At 32.5% G+C, this 20,176-nt stretch overlaps 1 protein-coding gene across 1 annotated transcript in view; it reads left to right on the top strand.

Moving 5' to 3' along the window:
• LOC127735514 (solute carrier family 23 member 2-like) overlaps positions 1-15,358 on the top strand; it is a 40,970-nt gene extending 25,612 nt beyond the window's left edge. The window contains exon 11 of the mRNA XM_052245696.1: positions 15,060-15,358. Coding sequence (XP_052101656.1) covers positions 15,060-15,352 — 293 coding nt within the window. The 3' untranslated portion in view covers positions 15,353-15,358. The remainder of the gene's footprint in view (positions 1-15,059) is intronic.
• Positions 15,359-20,176: the final 4,818 nt, after the last annotated feature.

The following is a 20,176-nucleotide window of genomic DNA, read 5'->3' as shown; positions in this document are numbered from 1 at the left end:
CTAAGACGTATCAACATAATGTGAATATGATAATGAATCAGGTAAATTATTAATTGCCAAGTTTATCACCTCATCGTATCGTCATATGATAGGTAAATGCGTGAATTTTCGATTTTCAGTGTCGTCATGGTTCAAACTTGTAATCATGCCATCCTTTCATTATTTTTTTTTAATACTATCAAATTGTTGGAACACCTTGAGTTTCTCCCAATTTGAAAAATTGATATGCAGCAAAATTGGCAGTTTTTTATTTGTGTTGCTACGTGAAATAAAGGGAGGTAAATTAAAGTAAAAGAAGGCGCGCTTTTTCAAAGAGTAAACAATTTCATTCAGATGCATGGTATTTTGTCAAATAATAAAGAATATCATTGAAATTTACTAGAAATTCATCTCATTCATGCGATTTTCATTAAAGATATACAATATGACATACTGAAAGCCGAAAAGGGGTAAAACCACCATACCTTGAACAAATAAGGGGGGGATGTCGGTTGAAAGTATTACGAAATTTAGATAATTTTTATCTGTGGTAACAACCATTTGATTTACAGGGGCAGCTAAATTTGGCAATCACAATACTGGAATTCCAAATACCGGTTTAAAATTTTGGTTTGAACCAAAGATCTGATCTACATTTACTTTTAACTGAAACAAAAGATAAAGGGACATGCAACTAACTAGTTTTTCAATTTCATTGTCTAGCAAAATGGCTGTTTTTTGGGGCATTTCTCTGTTTAAACATTGGTCTAATATTTTCAAGTTCTCTTTGGATTGCCAAATAATATTATTATCACCTAATTGAATGTTCAAATTATTTTGCAGCGATGTTCTGTATGGAAGGAAGACTGTCATATAATCCAACAGTTCCGGAGGGGCCTTTAAACTAACTGCTTAACATCAAGATCGATGTAAGATTCAATTACCTGATCCAGTGCAAGTTGTAGCCAGTTTTTCCTTGTAATTATGGCAGAAAAACCACTAGCTCTCAGCTGGGTAATAGACAGTTTCTGGCATTGAAAGTATATCAAACGGATGTTTTATGGAATGATTCTCAAGTACATACCGGTATGACGATCATATGCATAGAAATGTGGAGCTAGTCTCTTTCATGCAGCAATTTGTAATTCCCAATTTAAACTCCGAAAAGACAAGAGCAAAGAAATATACATCAATGAGAAACAGTCTTTGTGAATAAAATCATTCCAAAACATAAATGTGTCATTAGTGTTGCATTATTTATCAGTAGAGATAATTAGATTACAGTAAGATTGCCCAACTGAAGGCTTTTGTCGGTAATGTTTTGTAAATCTTGAAGATTTCTTTAATCAATATTGTCGCTCCATTGTCAGTAAAACCACGTCTTTCAATATTTTGTTTGTGGTTTGTTTACATGTAAATTCTGAATGCTTATGTTTTAAATTTCTATTGATAAAGAAACTGAGCAACTGAGCTTTGTAGAAAGATGTCAAGATGAAATAAATGAGTTTTCCTAAAGTTTGTGCATTGCTGTTGGACTGTTAAGAGACCATCTTCTTTGTGTCTTAATTTGGCAATTTATTTCAATCCAGCATCGACGTACGTTTTCAAAAGAACTGGCTGAGTGATTTTTAGAAAATGCTAGTCACTGAGGGAAAGGAAAGACCCACGAAAGTTCATCTGTATATTCAATTTTGAACATTAACATATATGTTTTGGCATCAACGACATTTAAAAAAAGGCCGCAGTTTAAATTTTAGCCTAAAGTTTCATGAGTGTAGTGTTTGCCTTACAGGTATTGTCATATTTAATAATAGGCTATTTTCATTCATGTTCTGTCGATATCTTTTCATCATTGTCTATTTTACTATTTCTATTTACTTATTAATTACTACTAGTATATTAGTGCAATAAGTAAACTAGACAAACTGAGTAGAGCATAGTTACCCTACTTCAAAAACGTTATCATAGTAGTTGTATGGACATCCAATCAATGGTTTAAAAGGAAATTTAGATACAAAACGTATACTTCCATTCATATAGATATCGCAAGTTACATGTTATGCAATAGGGAACCGTAAAAGTCATTCTGACAAAAATAGAAAAAGAGAACAAATATACATGTTAAAAGTTTCAATGAAATCCATACATTGGGTAAGGAAGGCATGACTAGTTTAGAACTAATTTCGGATTATTGAGATCGAGACTATGAGTATGTTTGACGATTCTGTGATTTCATCGAAATTCATCTTAAAATTTAGGACGAATCGCAGATACAATATGCCATTCCCATTTACGTACATGCAATTACGTATGCACTATGTTTTGCTATGGGAAACACCACATGCCATGTAGATAAAAAAAAATAGATGTAAATAGTGCCATTTTGAAATCCGATTTTCAATAACTGTTTTAGAAGGAGGACTTTTAAAAACTGGATGAACGTACGAGTGAAATGATCACTAACATCTACTAAAGGCTGTGGATTTGGTCTGTATTATAATAAAACATACGACTTATTTATCTCACGAAGAAATGAAGATCAAATCAACAAGACTATAACAGCTTATTATGGCTTATGTTCAAAAATTAAAAACAAATTCAACGTAATACAACGTAATACCAACGAAGTTATAAATACACATTACTTTTTCTGTAATAGATGAGTCCGGATTCCACTGTTCTGAGTAACAATTTGGCAATTTAACAATCGTCTTTTAATGCACAAACACCTGGAACTGACTATTTTTGCCTAGCATGATTAAGCCTTAGATTCCAAAAAAAAAAATTGAAACGGACCGGTATCAGAACTTACCTATTAATGAAAGAATATGTTTTAATTGTAATGACAATACCATTGAAGATGAGAAACATGTAATTTTGAAATGTCCACTATATGCAGATTATCGTGCAGTTTTGTTTAGTCATGCTAATTCCTTCTGTCATGATTTCAATAGTATGTCAGATGACGATAAATTTGTATTTTTATTTAGTGATGAACATGTTTACTTTTGTACTGCCAAAATCTGCTATGATATTTTACTGAAAAGAAAATGCTTATTATATTCTTAAAATGTATATTTTTATCATGTTTTATGTTTTATATTTTATGTGTATATATATATATATATATATATATATATATGTATATACCATTTTTATAGTCTCTCATAACTCTTTTTAGAGTGGCTCTTGTTTTATATGTGAAGTTGTAATATTATGTAAATGTTTTATAAGAGGTGAGACTCAAATAAAGTATTGTCATGTCTTGTCTTGTCTTGTCCAATAAATATGACAAAACTTGAGTGTTGTATTGTCCTTAGTGGAGTGACCAAGCCAACAAATTTTCAACTTTAATGGACCACCCTAACTGCAGGCCAAATTATGAATTTTCATTTAGAGAAATGTTTAAACTTTAAATTTTGCCTGGTCGTAGAATCGAAAAACGGTGCAAATTTGTAAAATTTGAGGTCAAAGTTCGGATGTTGAGTTTTTCATTAGTATAAAAAAAAATTCACAAGGGGAAATAAAAAGTCAGGAAATAATATCTGAATTGTGAAAAAGGCAAGATATTACTCCTTTAACGAAAGAATAAACAATAGCAGTTCACTTTCGAGTCAATTTGAAAAAATTGTAATCACCAAATGCCCATTTTTAGGGAAATTCAGGTGGGCAACAAGAAAAGGCGAAGACAAAACAGATCATGGCTTTCAATTGATATTTTGTACATTACATGTATATTTAAAGATATATTTCTGGTTTTTACGCGGTTTCTTAAGAAAGAATCAAAGTTTATTTTGTTTTTGTTTAATTATATTCCGCTTGCACGCGGCAAATATTTCACTAAGTAACTGAATACAATGGTTTAAATGAAGTACTGATAGGTAAACATATATTTTTCTATTGTAAACATTGAGATTGTATGGGCAGGAATGTTGACATAAGCAGCCTACTATGAACCCCTCAGAAAGAGTTGCTGCAAGGGTCCTTTAAATGCAAAGTGCACAACATTTTCAGAAAACCAGACTTCTCATTGTTCTTCCCTGAGTTTAAACATTAAACATAGTCAAAGATGTAACCACCATCCCTGAGTTCTACTGTAATATATGTAGACGAAATATTTTTCCAATATTTCTGACTTTATTTAATTTGTTCAGACATCGTTTTCATCGTCGTCTTCTTCGGAAATTGCTTCGTGAGTAAGATGATTCCTACATCAATCAGACCGTCCACACAATCAAATACTTGGACAAGCCGAACTCTGTGTGTTGCATACACAACTTTTATTTCAAGCTCTTTATCCTTGCATGTAAAAACAAGGAACTATGAGGACATAGGTCTCTCGAGGAAAACCAGTATGGGTTCTCAATTCTTCAAGCAAATGTGTGATCTTTATAAACAGTAAAGAAATCGTCAATGCCTTTAGTGCTTTTGGATAAGACAAAACATGAACTTCGACAGTCAAAGAACGCCGTCCATACTTTTGGTGCAATGCTTTTTATAAAGTTTATGTTTCTCTATCAATTAAAAATGCTTTAAATAAAGGAGCCATGAGAGCATCATAGGGCAGTATTAATTCTGGGGCACTACGATTAAACTGTTCGCAAATAAGAATATGCTTACTGTATTTCGAGCATAAACTCCAGAGTCGACACATATGTCATCTAGCCCAGCTGAAGTTAATAACTTACTAACTGTTGCTATAACATGTATAAAAGAAAGATGAAAGCCCATGACATTCTCATATTCTTATAATGTGGGACTATAAAACGCCTGTCATAGACCATATTTCTTATTGTGCATCAGCATGCAATTGCTGGTCAAACGTTTGCACAGCATTTTACTGAACATATCCAAACAATATTTCATAGTGGTATATATAATAAACTGTTGCTATGTTTGGTGCATATGATTGGAGCATAAGGTAGAAACGTATATACAAATTTGAATTCTCATAGCCTTTTGTAAAAGCTGATCCGAATTATGGAAAATTTTGTCAGTTTTTTCTGTAGAAATAGGTATTGGATCTAAGTTTTGTCTGAAATAAGTTGGATAAAATATCCAAGACTTGTCCAAAGTATAAAACTGTGCCACTTTTACTGTGAAGTTTCGTGAAAAATTATATCCCAGAACGGAAAGTTGATATGCACTACTATTTTATTCAAAGGTCAAAATATAGGGCTGTGCGGTATATTTCAACATTTATATGCCCTAAAGGGAGTTCCTATTGGAAATTGCATTGTCTATATTTACAGATTTGCAACCTATAGTACGTCTATTATGGAACGCGGGAACCACATTTATAGATAATCACAGTTTATCGGGGATAATGATAGTTTATCGGTCGATCATTATAGATAGTCGGCGTAAAGTATAATTTACGGTCGACCATCATAGATGATGTAATGAAGGTGACTCGCGCGCAGGTAATGATAGTTATTTTTTTGATAATGCATTAACGGTCGTAAACTCGAAAACTTGAATTAAAACCAGAATTGCTTGCCGATTGTTAAATCGAATTTGATTGGCGGTCAACTTTTTTCTACTTTCGCTTTTGCGAATAGATGTAAGCAGCATGAATACAACAATCTATATGTTTTTGGAGGTGACTGACAGCTGTAAATAACAATCTTATGTTATTTAAGGACATAGTTACTGTTATTTGTAATACTAATTCTCATTACTCCTAAATATATAGACTTGAATCAAGCGATATTAATTCCTCAAATTCCTTGACAGGTCAACGTCAAAAGACCAAGGTAGCCTGTTGTCACCTGGCATTTAGCTTTTGACCCCATGTGTCTATAAATTGCGTTTGTGTTATGGGGAAGGATTTTTTTTAAATAGAATTATCGCTGGTAGCCGATGGTAAATAAGTATCCGAGTACAGTTACAAACCCCTGTGACAGGATGAAACAGTTAAAAAAAATATCTACAGGACAACAAAGGCAGTCTGACTAGACCCAGCCCCATACTAACGGCAGTGAATAGTAGGGGCTGGGTCTAGTCACGCAATGTGGTTTTCAATTTTTAGTCCCAGTGCATTAAACTTGCTTGTCCAAATAATTATGACAACTTATGAGGCTAGTTGTATGCTCCAATTGAAGGAGTATTATATTTTGTGGTAAATGTATCTGTCCGTCTTCTTATCTGTTTTTCAATCCATTCCCAATAAGTTTATAGTTTTTAAAGTAGTTTAGGGTAAAGTTGTATTCACTTCAACTTGAAAATGATTAATAAATGTTCCTTATGATGTGTTTTTCCTTATTTGCAATTCAAATTAGGGCATTGACTCCTTTTTCATGCTTCTGGTATGCGGTAAACGATTGAAAAATAAGGAACAAGAAGTCACACCAAGACCAAAAAGCACAAAACAGCCCAAGGCCACCAATGGGCCTTCTACACAGCCAGAAATCCAGCAGCCAGAGGCTGGCTTGAGCAGGCCCCGAAACACAAATGTATACTAGTTCAGGAAAATGGCGCCACTCTACACTCCGAAAAAAAGATATGAACCAAAATGAAAAAAAACATACAAGACTAACAAAATCAGATGTTCCTGACTTATGACTGGCGCAAAAAATGCTGCCGCCTTAAACATGTTTACTTTTGTGAGATGTCAACCTTACCCCTATAATATAAAAAAGAAGATGTGGTATGATTGCCAATGAGGCAACTCTTCACAAGAGACCATTACATTTTAATAAACTTTAAAAAAAACCTTTAAATATCCCTTTTTAATTAAAAAAAACTTTACTTATAAAAAAAGTTAATGTTTAAAACATATAAAATTCATCACAAGAGTAGACCGAACGGAAAACTATAATTTTCTAAAGAAGACGAAATTGTTATACCACTTGCGACCTGGGATTAGATCAAATGGGAGTAGACCAACTGGGATGTTACCATTTTCAGTACCTGCTAATACCTAAAGTTATCTAATCAACATAAATATGATTTTATGGTACATGTACTGTATTGTACTGTAAATTATTTTTTTTTAAAGCCGTGGGCTCTGATGTAGTTTAAATGTTCAGAAGTAGAAGTAGGAGGTAAACAAGTAAATTGAATGCTTTTATTAACATAAAATTTTCAAAACTGTCTGAACCAAGTATAATGAACAGTTCTTGTAGTATAAGCAATATCACTGTTCCAAAGTTCATCACAGCTTGATTTTTGACCGTAAACTTCTGAGCTATCCTTAAATATAAACATCTGATCTGAAGAAAAATCAAACTACAGTTGGGTGCAGAAATCTGAATTGAATGCAAAACATAAACAGAAGTGCTTTAGTACTTCAGTATATCAGATGAAAAAAGAGTAATGATACCAAGAATGCAATGAATACACAAAATTGCGTCTGATTGGGGTTATGAGTTTCGTCCCGTTTACACTGGTTAAAATGTGATCATTTGCAATGGGTATTATCAGTAGGCTTCGCATGTGAGGAGGTGACGTACCGATACACTATTCGAAAAGAAAAGAGCTAATAGCACTGTTTAATATAGTTAGGTGCATAGGCATACATGTTTAAACTAAGGAAATATAAGTGAGAAAAAAGTTGATATCAAATTGTAAAGATAGCTTTTGAGGAACCAGCATTTAAAAATGTTACATTTAGGTTTAAGTAATTTAATGTAATATATTAATATAACATAAACTTTTGGTTTTAACATTTTGTACTTTCAATTTTGATGATTACTACTCTGAAATCATAAATGTTGCATATATACTGCATAGTAAAATCACCAACATAAATAATGTAATTGCGATTTCACCTACAAAATGCAAAAGCATGAATGAATAAAACTAGATGTAAAAAAGTAGTATTATTTGTACAAATGTTGTATGATACATAATGTTCATAAAAGGGTAACCACTTAGACATGTTTGCAGAAGATAATAAGCCAATGAGCCCCCTTTAGAGTGAGATCCAGGATGTTGACATACACGGCATCAAATACTGTTGATCAGCACCAGTAAAGACTTAAAATTGTAATTAATTTTAAAAGTATATACCAAAAACAATATCATGATAAACTAAAAGACAAATTTAACCGTTTACACATGCCAATATACCAGCTCTACAAGGAAATTCATTTTTTTACTTAAACTGACTCTCTCCCTTTTGGGCCGGTCACCTGCCATAGAATTCAAATTTTTTTTTGACAAATAGCACCCTATCGTTATTCCCTATCATCAAATATTAAATACTCATTGGGTGTTGACACCTAAATTTTTTTGTGGTAGGGGTGAGCAGCTGAGGTGTCATACCCTGTCATATATTGTTTGAAAAAAAATTACTATTATAGCCTCATTACACTTTTTCATGGAGAATAAGAAAAGATTGCATAATTAAGAATATTAAGCATTTCAGATAGTATATAACCTATGATATCAGCATATATTTAATCTTAATTTCTCAATCTTAGCATATGTTATGTTGCTTATGATAATAGTGACATATTGCAGTGGTTACCCCTGACACTCATCTGTAAAAAAAAACTATTATTGGAATGGTAGAAGAACATAGAGTGAAAAGCCAATTTTACATACCCCATAACATAATATTAGTAGACTAAAAGATAAACATCCGATACGTAAATGTTAAATTAAAATCAAAAGTAGACAAAAGTACCACACATTACATAAACACGTCATATATTTAATTATTGAATCACGTCAATTAGACAGCAATTTAACGATAAAAATAATCTATATTAATCTACAGGACATTGGTTCATTTTCAAGAATAAACAGGTGTCCCTTACAATTACGGTATATGATCATTTCTTAAACTCATTGGCAAACCGAATGTTCAGAACTCGAAAGTTATTAGTTTATAAAACTATATGAACTTAGAATTCCATGGAAAAACATGTTTCCGCAATAAATACTATAAAAACAACTCTAATGGTGATAGGGAGTAACGATAGGGTCATAGTTGTCCAAAAGAGGAGATTTTGATTTCAATCGCAGGTGACCGGTCCAAAAGGGAGAGATTCAGCTTAAGTAAAAAAAGGAGTATCCTCATAGATCTGGTATGTGGGTATTTGTAAACGGTTTAATTTGTATTTTAGTTTATTCATTATGATTCTGCCTTTGGTCTAGATTTTGAAAAAGAACTAAAATTTTAAGTCTTTACTGGTACTGATCAACAGAAGCTGATGCCGTCCATGTCAACATCATGGAGCTCTCTCTAAAGGGAGCTCATTGGCTTAAAATTTTCAGCAAATCAGTTTAAGTGAAGTTACCTTTTCATGAACACTATGTATCATACAATATTTGTACAAAGATATACTACATTTTTAAATCTACTTTATTCATGCTTTTGCATATTTTTCGGTTAAATTCCATTTATATTATTGTTATGTTGGTGATTTCACTATGTAGTATGTATGCAACATTTATGATTTCAGAGTAGTAATCATCAAAATTGAAAGTACAAAATATTTGAAATAAAAGTGTATGTTATATTAATATATCTTTACAATTTGATTTCTTTAATTCTAACAGCTTTCATTCAATTGTATGTCCTTCGTTTAAACATATATACCTTTACACCTAATTATATGAAACATTGATGTTTGCTCTTTTCTATTCGAATAGTGTTTCGGTATGTCACCTCCTCATATGCAAAGCCTACTGATAATGCCCATTACAAACGATCACATTTCAACAAGTGTAAACGGGACGAAACTCATAACCCCAAACAGACGCAATTATATGTATTCATTGTACTCTTGGTATCATTATTTTAATTTCATCTGATATCCTGAAGTATCATGGCACTGTTATTCATATTTTGCACTCATTTCAAATTTTAAAATATTCAATCAACTTTTACTTTTACTTAAATCCTGTAAATTTCAGTTTGGCCTTCCAAATCAAATACAAAGCCTTCTAATCTATTTCATTGCAAATGATGACATCGTAAACATTGTAAATGGGACGAAACTGGCATATCCAAACAAAAGTTAAATCCATTGATTGCATTTCTGTATCATCAAAATGTTTCAATGATTTCAAAAGTACTGATTGTATCTTGCATTAAATTCATAAGATTCGAACATTTTTGTGAAATTGAAATCCCTTACATGTTTAGCTTAGACATGACATTATCAAATATTCAACATATTTGCAGAATTACATCAGACATGGAAATTGAGAGTCACTCTATCTTCTTTGTTAGAATGTTGGTACTTTTGGCACAATCTGTATCATTTTTCAATATAAAACAGTGTTCATATTCACCCACTAGACAACACAACATAATTTAAGATTTTAAAGTTGCAAATGCGCCTTCTTGCACCCACCAGAATACGCACTTGCTCATGTCATTATTAGAATTCGTTTATTAGACAGTAGACGTATGTGTTCACACTTTTTGAACGTAAAATAATAAGGTTAAATAGAAGGGACATTCATGAGTCACCTTGCATTGATGCAATACCTATGACATGCGGGAACCATATAGATAAGATAATCACAGTTAATCGGGGATAATTAACAAAAACAGCAAAATTTCCTTCAAACGAGATATCATTGCAAAAGAATGCTGTCATGAAAGTCTCCCAAACGAACACCAATTGAATATCCCTCCTCTCCAAAATTTATTTCACCCAGGCCCTGTATAATGATGGAAATGCCTTTAAATGTTTTTTGAAACACCTTCAAAAAAATTTGGACAGGGGTTCCCTGCCAGCTCTGGGGGGTATTCACCAAATATAAGTATGATGAAAGAGACGACATAATGGTTTATAGAAAAGTAACACTGAATAATTCTGAAAATGGAAAATATCAAGCAGAAATAATAAGCACCCTTACCCCTGAAAAAGAAATTGCACCCCACCCCCCTGGAAAAAAATCAAATCATCCCATTGTAGTCTTACAAAAGTTACCGATGACCCCTTATCATTATTTAAGCTAGTTTTCAAGTTGTGACTATTTGAAATTGTTTTTTTTTACAATTTTCCCATAGACTTCTATAGTAAACCCCTATATTCTATTTCTTGTCATGGCGGCCATGTTGGTTGGAGAGCATGGTCATCGGATATATTTTTCAGTCAAGATACCCTATTGAAAATTGTGGCTATATTTAATTCTATTTGGCCGAGTAGATTAAGTGGAGAAGATTTTTGTAAAAGATTACAAAAATTTACCAAAAATTGTTAAAAATTGACTTTAATTCCTCAATATAGTGTCACTTGACCCTTTGGGTCAGATGAGCTTAAAATGACATTTCAATTTGTGCATAAAATATAATTCTTCAGTTGAATTAAACTAAAAGAAAAGGCTATTTTGATATGATTTCTAATTTTGTTAAAACGATATGTCACGAGCAAGAAAGTCACAAATATGATAGGGAAAAAGTCACTGGACAATGTCACAGGGGGAAAATCACAAGATAAAAGTAGCAATATATGACAGAGTAAAGTTTTCTAAATGGAGCAGAAAAAGTCATAACATACATGTATGAAATGTATTAATCAAATAAGTGTTTGAATGCACAGAAAAAAGGTCACAATTTTTAGATGGTAGATTTTTAATGCATATCTGAAAAAGTAACAATATAGCATATTTAAATATAAAAATGTAAATGATTTAATGGGCACATATCTGTAATATAAGTGATGTTTATACATAGTTTGATTTTTCTTCAGATCAGTTGTTTATATTTTAGGATAGCTCAGAAGTATACGGTCAAAAATCAAGCTGTGATGAACTTTGGAACAGTGATATTGCATATACTATAAGAACTTTTCTTTATACTTGGTTCAGAAAGTTTTGAAGATTTTATGTTAATAAAAGCATTCAATTTACTTGTTTACCTCCTACTTGTATTTCTGAACATTTTCATTACTTCAGAGCCCACGGCTTTAGAAAATTTAATTTACAGTACAATACAGTACATGTACCATAAACTTATATTTGTGTTGATTAGATAACTTTGGTTATCAGTAGGTACTGAAAATGGTAACATCCCAGTTGGTCTACTCCCATTTGATCTACTCCCAGGTCGCAAGTGGTCTAACAATTCCGTCTCCTTTTAAAAAATATAGTTTTCCGTTCGGTCTACTCTTGATAAATTTCATGTTTTGAAACATTAACTTTTTTATAAGTTTAGGTTTTTTTATAATTCATAAGTGATATCTAAAGGTTTATTATTTTAAAAAGTTTATTAAAATGTACTTATAAGGGGAAGGTTGAGATCTTACAAAAGTAAACACGTTTAAGCCGGCAGCATTATTGCACCAGTTCTAAGTCAGGAATCTATGTTTCGGAGTGTAGAGTGGCGTCCATTTCCCTGAACTAGTATATATTAGTGTTTCGGGGCCTGCTCAAGCCAGCCTCTGGCTGCTGGATTTCTGGTTGTGTAGAAGGCCCTTTGGTGGCCTTGGGCTGTTTTGTGATTTTTAGGTCCCGGTGTGACTTCTTGTTCCTTATTTCTCAATCGTTAACCGCATACCAGAAGCATGAAAAAGGAGTCAAAGCCCTAATTTGAATTGAAAATTAGAAAGAATACACCATAAGGAACATTTATTATTTACTTTCAAGTTAAAGTGACTACAACTTCACCCTAAAATACTTTAAATACTATAGCCTTATTAGGAATGGATTGAAAAACAGACAGGAAGACGGACAGATACATTTGCCAAAAAATATAATACCCCTTCTATTGGAGCATACAACTAGATTCACAAGATGTCATAATTGTTTGGACAAGCAAGATTAAAGCGCTTGAACTAAAAATTGAAACCACATTGCTTGTCTAAACCCAGCCCCTACTATCCACTGCCGTTAGTAGGGGCTGGGTCTAGTCAGACTACCTTTGTTGTCCTGTAGATTATTTCTATTTAAACTGTTTCATCCTGTCACAGGGGCTTGTTACTGTACTCGGATCCTTATTTTCGGTAATTGCCAGCACTGAATCAATAATTTCAAAATCCCCCTTCCCCATATCACAAACATAATTTGTAGGCACATAGCTATAAGGTCAAAAGCTGAATGCCAGGTGACAACAGGCTCCTTGGTCTTTTGACATTGACCTGTCAAGGAATTTAGGAATATCGCTTGATTCAGGTCTATATATTTAAGAGTAATGAGAATAAGTATTACAAATAACAGTAACTATGTCCCAAATAACATAAGATTATTATTTACAGCTGTCACTCACCTCCCAAAACATAAAGATTGATGTATCCATGAAAAGCGAAAGTAAAAGAAAGTTGAGCGCCAATCAAAATCGATTTACCATCGGCAAGTATTTCCGGTTTTAATTCAAGTTATCGAATTGACGACTCGTGTTTTAATCCACTTGATCAACCGTTAATGTCAAAAAAATAACTATCATTATCTGCGCGCGAGTCGCATTAATTAGATCATCTATGATGGTCGACTGTAAAGTATACTTTACGCCGATTATCTATAATGATCGACCGATAACCTTTCATTATCCCCGATAAACTGTAATTATCTATTAATGTGGTTTCCGCTTTCCATAGTCTATAGATATCTCTGTTAAAATATTATTATCAAAGACTGATTACTCTATAAAGATTTTGTTTATTTCTGTTTAAATATTAGTATCAGAGTGATCACTCTATAGATCTACAGATTTTATGGATATCTTTGAAATAAAAAATTATCAAAGATTGAATCCCCTATGAGTATACACATTGTGTTGTTATCTTTTTTTTATATTATTATCAAAGACTGATAAATCTTTACGTATACATATTTCGTGGATATCTCTGTAAATATTATCAAACACTGATTACTCTATTAGTAAACTGATTTTGTGGACATATCTATGTTCATACTATTATCAAAGAGTGAACACTCTATACGTCTACAGATTTTCGTGGATATCTCTGTAACTATATTATCAAAGACCTTTATACGTTTTTACATTTTGTTGGTATCTCTGTTAATAAATTATCAAAAAATGATCACTCTATGCGTCTACCTATTTTGTTGATATCGCTGCAAATATCTTACCAAAGAGTGATTATTCGTCTACAGATTTCGTGGATATCTTTGTAGATATACATCAGAGATTGTCTGAATATTTAGTGGATATCTCTGTGGAAATTATTACTGATAACTGTGAATGTTTACTAACTGTGTGTGTATCTCTACTCATAATATTATCAAAAACGGACTACTCTATACATTTACATATTTATGGGTATTTTCTTCCTCTTTAGCAGTCAAAAATTAATCTTTTAATATATTATTTTAAAAACTGATTATTTCAAACTTCTTTTACAGGATCTGAGGATTTAGATCAAGTTTTAAAAGTACTATTGGGTACAGCCATGGTTGTTGGTGGAGTACTTGGCTTTATACTGGTATCGGTTTGCAAGGGTGATTATAGCATCTTTTAGTAATCATCCAAGTTAAGAGAACAATGCGATTATAATGTCGAACAGCTTAGATTATTTTTGTGTCCTTAACTTTAGATCCAAAGCAGTCGGCCTTTTAAATCATTACATGACGTGAATAATATGAAAAACGTGGCATAAATGAGACAGCAGCACAAAGACACATGTTACCCCGAAATGATATCACGACAGACGGTCTTTGAACGACTGACATGGCGCTCAGAGGATGAGTGTTGTCAAGTTCTGAATGAAATGAATAGAGACAACAACATATAAATAAAATAAATACAATAGGCACACATATGAAGAGCCATATTAACCTCTGGAGATGTTCTTACTTGGGGTGGAACACTCTTAAACACATATACCCGGATTAACCTTCCGTTTGTTAGCACCATAGCCTTTCATTAGTATCTCTTCATTGGAAGAACACTAAGAAAAGATAGATTAAAAAACTGAAATTAGAAACTACATATAGGAACTTAGATTTTTTTTAACAGAATGTGAATCCCAAATAATCCATGAAACAACACTTTTTGGGAAAAATTAAATAATAACATATTGACAGCTACTGCTCAATCCTTTTGTTTCAAGACGTTAACTTGAATATGAATTTTATATTTTCAGTTATGTCTATAGTAATCAGCATATATCTATACATTTCATATATTGCGAAATTGGTAACTTCTTTTCTTTTAGGCACATTAGAAGAGCGAGGAATTCTTAAATGGCGAGAGAGTTTATACACTAAATCAGGTGGAACCATGAAACCCGTCATGTACGAGTATCCTTATGTTACAAAATACATTCAGAAAATAAATTGTTGTTCATATTTCCCGTTATCCCCTACATTTGACAAAGAATTAAACTGTTCATGCTGTTCAAAAGAAACTGAAGCATCTGAACCAAGCAAAAGTCAGAAATATCATCTCACTGTTGGCAATGGAGGTACGCAGGATGAAAAATTCGATCACGTGGACACCAAGTTTTAATCATGTGACGTCAGTGGCGTAGCTAGGCCATTTTTAAGTGTACGCCCGAACCTCATCGAGGGGTTTGAGGTCCAGAACAGTGGACCTCCTAGTTGGGGGCGAAACCCCCGGATGTTCACACGTTATTGAGAAAGAGATACCAATATCTCATTAAAAACTCATCAATAGCAACATACTTGGTCGGTTGAGAACAAAACTTTACGACAAAGGAGATGATTTCAGCCTCCAATTGTGAACTTTTCTTTTCTATGTAGCAACATTCCAGCAGCACCTTATATCTATATTTACTCGCATGCTCGTATCTTATGAGTATAACGAAATCAGAGATATATATTTTAATAAGTTTCGTTTAAAAGGAGATGTGGGGTAAACAATCAATCGACAACAAATCAAAACTTTATAATATAGAGATAGTCAAAAGGCAAGTCTCCATTTCAATGTTGTCGTTCTATTAATTTTTTTGACCTTATAGATCTAGTTTACTCACCTTTTTACACCTAAATTTTGTTAATGGACATATGTTCTAATTAATTTTCATAGATGGGCAGGTGTTACGGTAAAAATAAATATTGAACTGTAACATAAAAATGCAAGCCACATCGTATCTGACCAGATAATGAATTGCTTTAAACAATAGTAAACTGAGTAGAATTCACAGTAGATTGAGACTTTGACAGAAAATGAAAAAAAATATATAATATGAAATATGAAAACAACACATTATTAATTTCATGAGTTTGAAGCGCTTTTCTGGATTTACCTTCATCAGGAATGATCAAAGCCGAGGATGTATAAGAACCGAAACAGTTACAGAGCTACATGTATATTACATAAAAGTACCTAATAAATCATATGATACCATTTGATTAAAAAGTATATTTCGTCACTTTGTCTTTTATATCCAATTACAAGTCATTGAAGAAAAAAATACAAGGCTCGTGTGCTTTTAATCAGTTCTTATAATTTATTTGGGTTCAAATATTTTTTTCTTCAAAATTTATGTGTACGCCCGGGCGTTTTGACGTAAACGTAGCTACGCGCATGGACGTATTCATAATACAAATGACTGAAAACAAATGAATATATTTTTCATGTAAAAATGTTTTTAAATATTATTATTCCAGATGGACGATTAAACAAAATGTAACTATTGTTTATAACTACATTATGTATTACACACATTTTGCAAGATTCTTTGTTTATTTTATAATTCAATGAAAACAAATACCTCCCCCCCCCCTAAAAAAAATTATAAACAAGTCTAAATTGAAAACAACGTTCAAACCTATGATTGCGTTGGATAAAAACCGCAATTTTTATACGTGTGCATGCAAAACAAATTTTTTGTTAGATGGGTCTAAATACAGCACAAACAACATTTTCCAAAAGACCAAAAAAGTGAAAAAGTATATTTTAACAAAACGCATTTGACTAACAGGTCGAGCAACAAATGTTCTTAAACCCTGCTGACTGCCATTGGCGATTACCAAACAAACGGATCACCGATGTAATAAATGGATCTAAATTATAAATTTAATACTAAATAGAAAACAATAAACTGGCGGAAAAGATGGTATACCGCAAACAAAAGGTGCAAAGGAAAATGTTGTGTGTGCTGAATTTAGACCCCTCTAACAAGAAATTTGTTTTGCATGCACACGTATAAAAATTGCGGTTTTTATCCAACGCTATCATAGGTTTGAACGTTGTTTTCAATTTAGACTTGTTTATATTTTTTCGTTTGGGCTTGTATTATATTTGCCTTCGGGTTTATATGATCCGTTCATCCTATTTTGACTCCTCAAAATTCAAGAGTCTATCCTAAAATGAGGTAAATTATATGGCCTTCCAAATACTGTTTCGATTCCTAACATCACTGAAGTAACATTAATAGTCGAAATCCGGATATGGTGTACTAAAACCTTTGCACCTTATGTTTGCGGTATATCATCTTTTCCGCAAGTTTATTGTTTTCTGTTTAGTATTAAATTTATAATGAAAATCCATTTATTACATCGGTGATCCGTTTATTTGGCAATCGCCAATGGCAGTCAGCAGGGTTTAAGAACATTTGTTGTTCGACCTGTTAGTCAAATGCGTTTTGTTAAAATATACTTTTTCACTTTATTGGTCTTTTGGAATATGTTGTTTGTGCTGTATTTAGACCCCTCTAACAAGAAATTTGTTTTGCATGCACACGTATAAAAAAATGCGGTTTTTATCCAACGCAATCATAGGTTTGAATGTTGTTTTCAGTTTAGACTTGTTTATATTTTTTCGTTTGGGCTTGTATTATATTTGCCTTCGGGTTTATATGATCCGTTCATCCTATTTTGACTCCTAAAAATTCAAGAGTCTATCCTAAATTGAGGTAAATTATATGGCCTTCCAAATACCGTTTCGATTCCTAACATCACTGAAGAGACATTAATTGTCGAAATCCGGATATGGTGTACTAAAACCTTTGCACCTTTTGTTTGCGGTATATCATCTTTTCCGCAAGTTTATTACTTGTTTGGTTTTTTAGAAAATGTTGTTTGTGCAGTATTTAGACCCCTCTAACAAGAAATTTGTTTTGCATGCACACGTATAAAAATTGCGGTTTTTATCCAACGCAATCATAGGTTTGAACGTTGTTTTCAATTTAGACTTTGTATATTACAGATCTAACATTGTTAGGCTGATGTTTAGACAAGTTATATATATATATATATAACTCGTCTAAACATCAGCCCAACAATGTTATATATATATATATATATAACTCGTCTAAACATCAGCCCAACAATGTTATATATATATATATAACTCGTCTAAACATCAGCCCAACAATGTTAGATCTGTAAATTTGCATTCGCAAATTTTTTTGTTCTTCCGTCGCCGGGATTCGAACTCATGCTACTGACATATCGTGACACCAAATCGCCTGCACTGTATCCGACGCGCTAGACCACACGAACATCTAGGCTTCAATATATATATATATATTACTTGTTAGAGGGGTCTAAATACAGCATAAACAACATTTTCCAAAAGACCAAAAAAGTGATAAGTATATTTTAACAAAACGCATTTGACTAACAGGTCGAACAACAACTGTTCTTAAACCCTGTTGACTGCCATTGGCGATTGCCAAATAAACAGATCACCGATGTAATAAATGGATCTTAATTATAAATTTAATACTAAACAAAAAACAATAAACTGGCGGAAAAGATGGTATACCGCAAACAAAAGGTGCAAAGGTTTTTGTACACCATATCCGTATTTCGACAATTAATGTCTCTTCAGTGATGTTAGGAATCGAAACGGTATTTGGAAAGCCATACAATTTACCTCAATTTAGGAAAGACTCTTTAGTCAAAATAGGATGAACGGACCGTATGAACCCAAAGGCAAATCATAATACAAGCCCAAACGAAAAAATATAAACAAGTCTAAATTGAAAACAACGTTCAAACCTATGATTGCGTTGGATAAAAACCGCAATTTTTATACGTGTGCATGCAAAACAAATTTTTTGTTAGATGGGTCTAAATACAGCACAAACAACATTTTCCAAAAGACCAAAAAAGTGAAAAAGTATATTTTAACAAAACGCATTTGACTAACAGGTCGAACAACAAATGTTTTTAAACCCTGCTGACTGCCATTGGCGATTACCAAACAAACGGATCATCGATGTAATAAATGGATCTAAATTATAAATTTAATACTTAACAAAAAACAATAAACTGGCGGAAAAGATGGTATACCGCAAACAAAAGGTGCAAAGAAAAATTTTGTTTGACTGTGCTGTATTTAGACCCCTCTAACAAGAAATTTGTTTTGCATGCACACGTATAAAATTTGCGGTTTTTATCCAACGCAATCATAGGTTTGAACGTTGTTTTGAATTTAGACTTGTATATATATATTACTATAAAAATCCTTGATATTATCAATAGAAACAATGAGGTTGAAAACCCAGAGCAAATTGATAATAAAAGATTTGTGTAAAAATCGCTAGAATGTTAATTTTTGCATGCGCCTGCGCTATGCGAATTGAAAGTACTGTACAGTAAAAGTTGCGATGTCAAAGCAAGTGTGTCTTTTTACATACTTCACATAAGGGTATAAAGTTGTACAGACGAATAACTCTATGTCTTGAATAACGCACATCATTACACAGGAATTATTTGAATACTAAATATTAATATTGATGTTCTAGATGGATGTGTCCGGTGCCTACTGTACACAATGCCAATACGAAATTACAGTATAATTTGCGTTTCAGAAAAGATCAGAAAATTGTATCTAAATAAAATTTACATTTGTGGCATTTTACATTAGAAAACGATCATTTGTATTAAATTAAGCCTTTACACTGAATTATTATATTCAATATTTATAATTTATCATTGTGTCCGTTTGTTCGGCTACAAAATGCATGCCAACTATTTTTTGCACCGGAACCTTGCCATTAATGTAAATATTATCATCAAAGAGTGATCACTTAATTCGTTTACAATTTTTGTGGATATCTCTGTAGATATTATTACCAAAGAGTGATAACTCAATTTTTGAGTCGACAAATTGCTATGCATGCGTCATTCGCCAAGCAAATCCAGATTCAGTCAAAAATTTCACGACAGGGGACAGGACATAATCGGTAAATTTTGAATTGTCACTAGTGAATTGAATCACAGACACATTGAATCGGTCAACTATAATACAAATGAGCTCAATAGAAAAACGATCTATGCTGGTTGTTGTCGAAAGTAAGCATTCAGAATACTAACTCGATGACATTAGAGCGTATACGCCGAAATGGATGTAGCTTCA

The sequence above is a fragment of the Mytilus californianus genome, unplaced genomic scaffold (assembly GCF_021869535.1).
Source record: "Mytilus californianus isolate M0D057914Y unplaced genomic scaffold, xbMytCali1.0.p SCAF_3, whole genome shotgun sequence".
In the NCBI taxonomy this organism is placed as follows: domain Eukaryota; kingdom Metazoa; phylum Mollusca; class Bivalvia; order Mytilida; family Mytilidae; genus Mytilus; species Mytilus californianus.
Note: the sequence above shows the minus strand (reverse complement) of the source record. Positions and strands in the feature narration are given on the sequence as shown.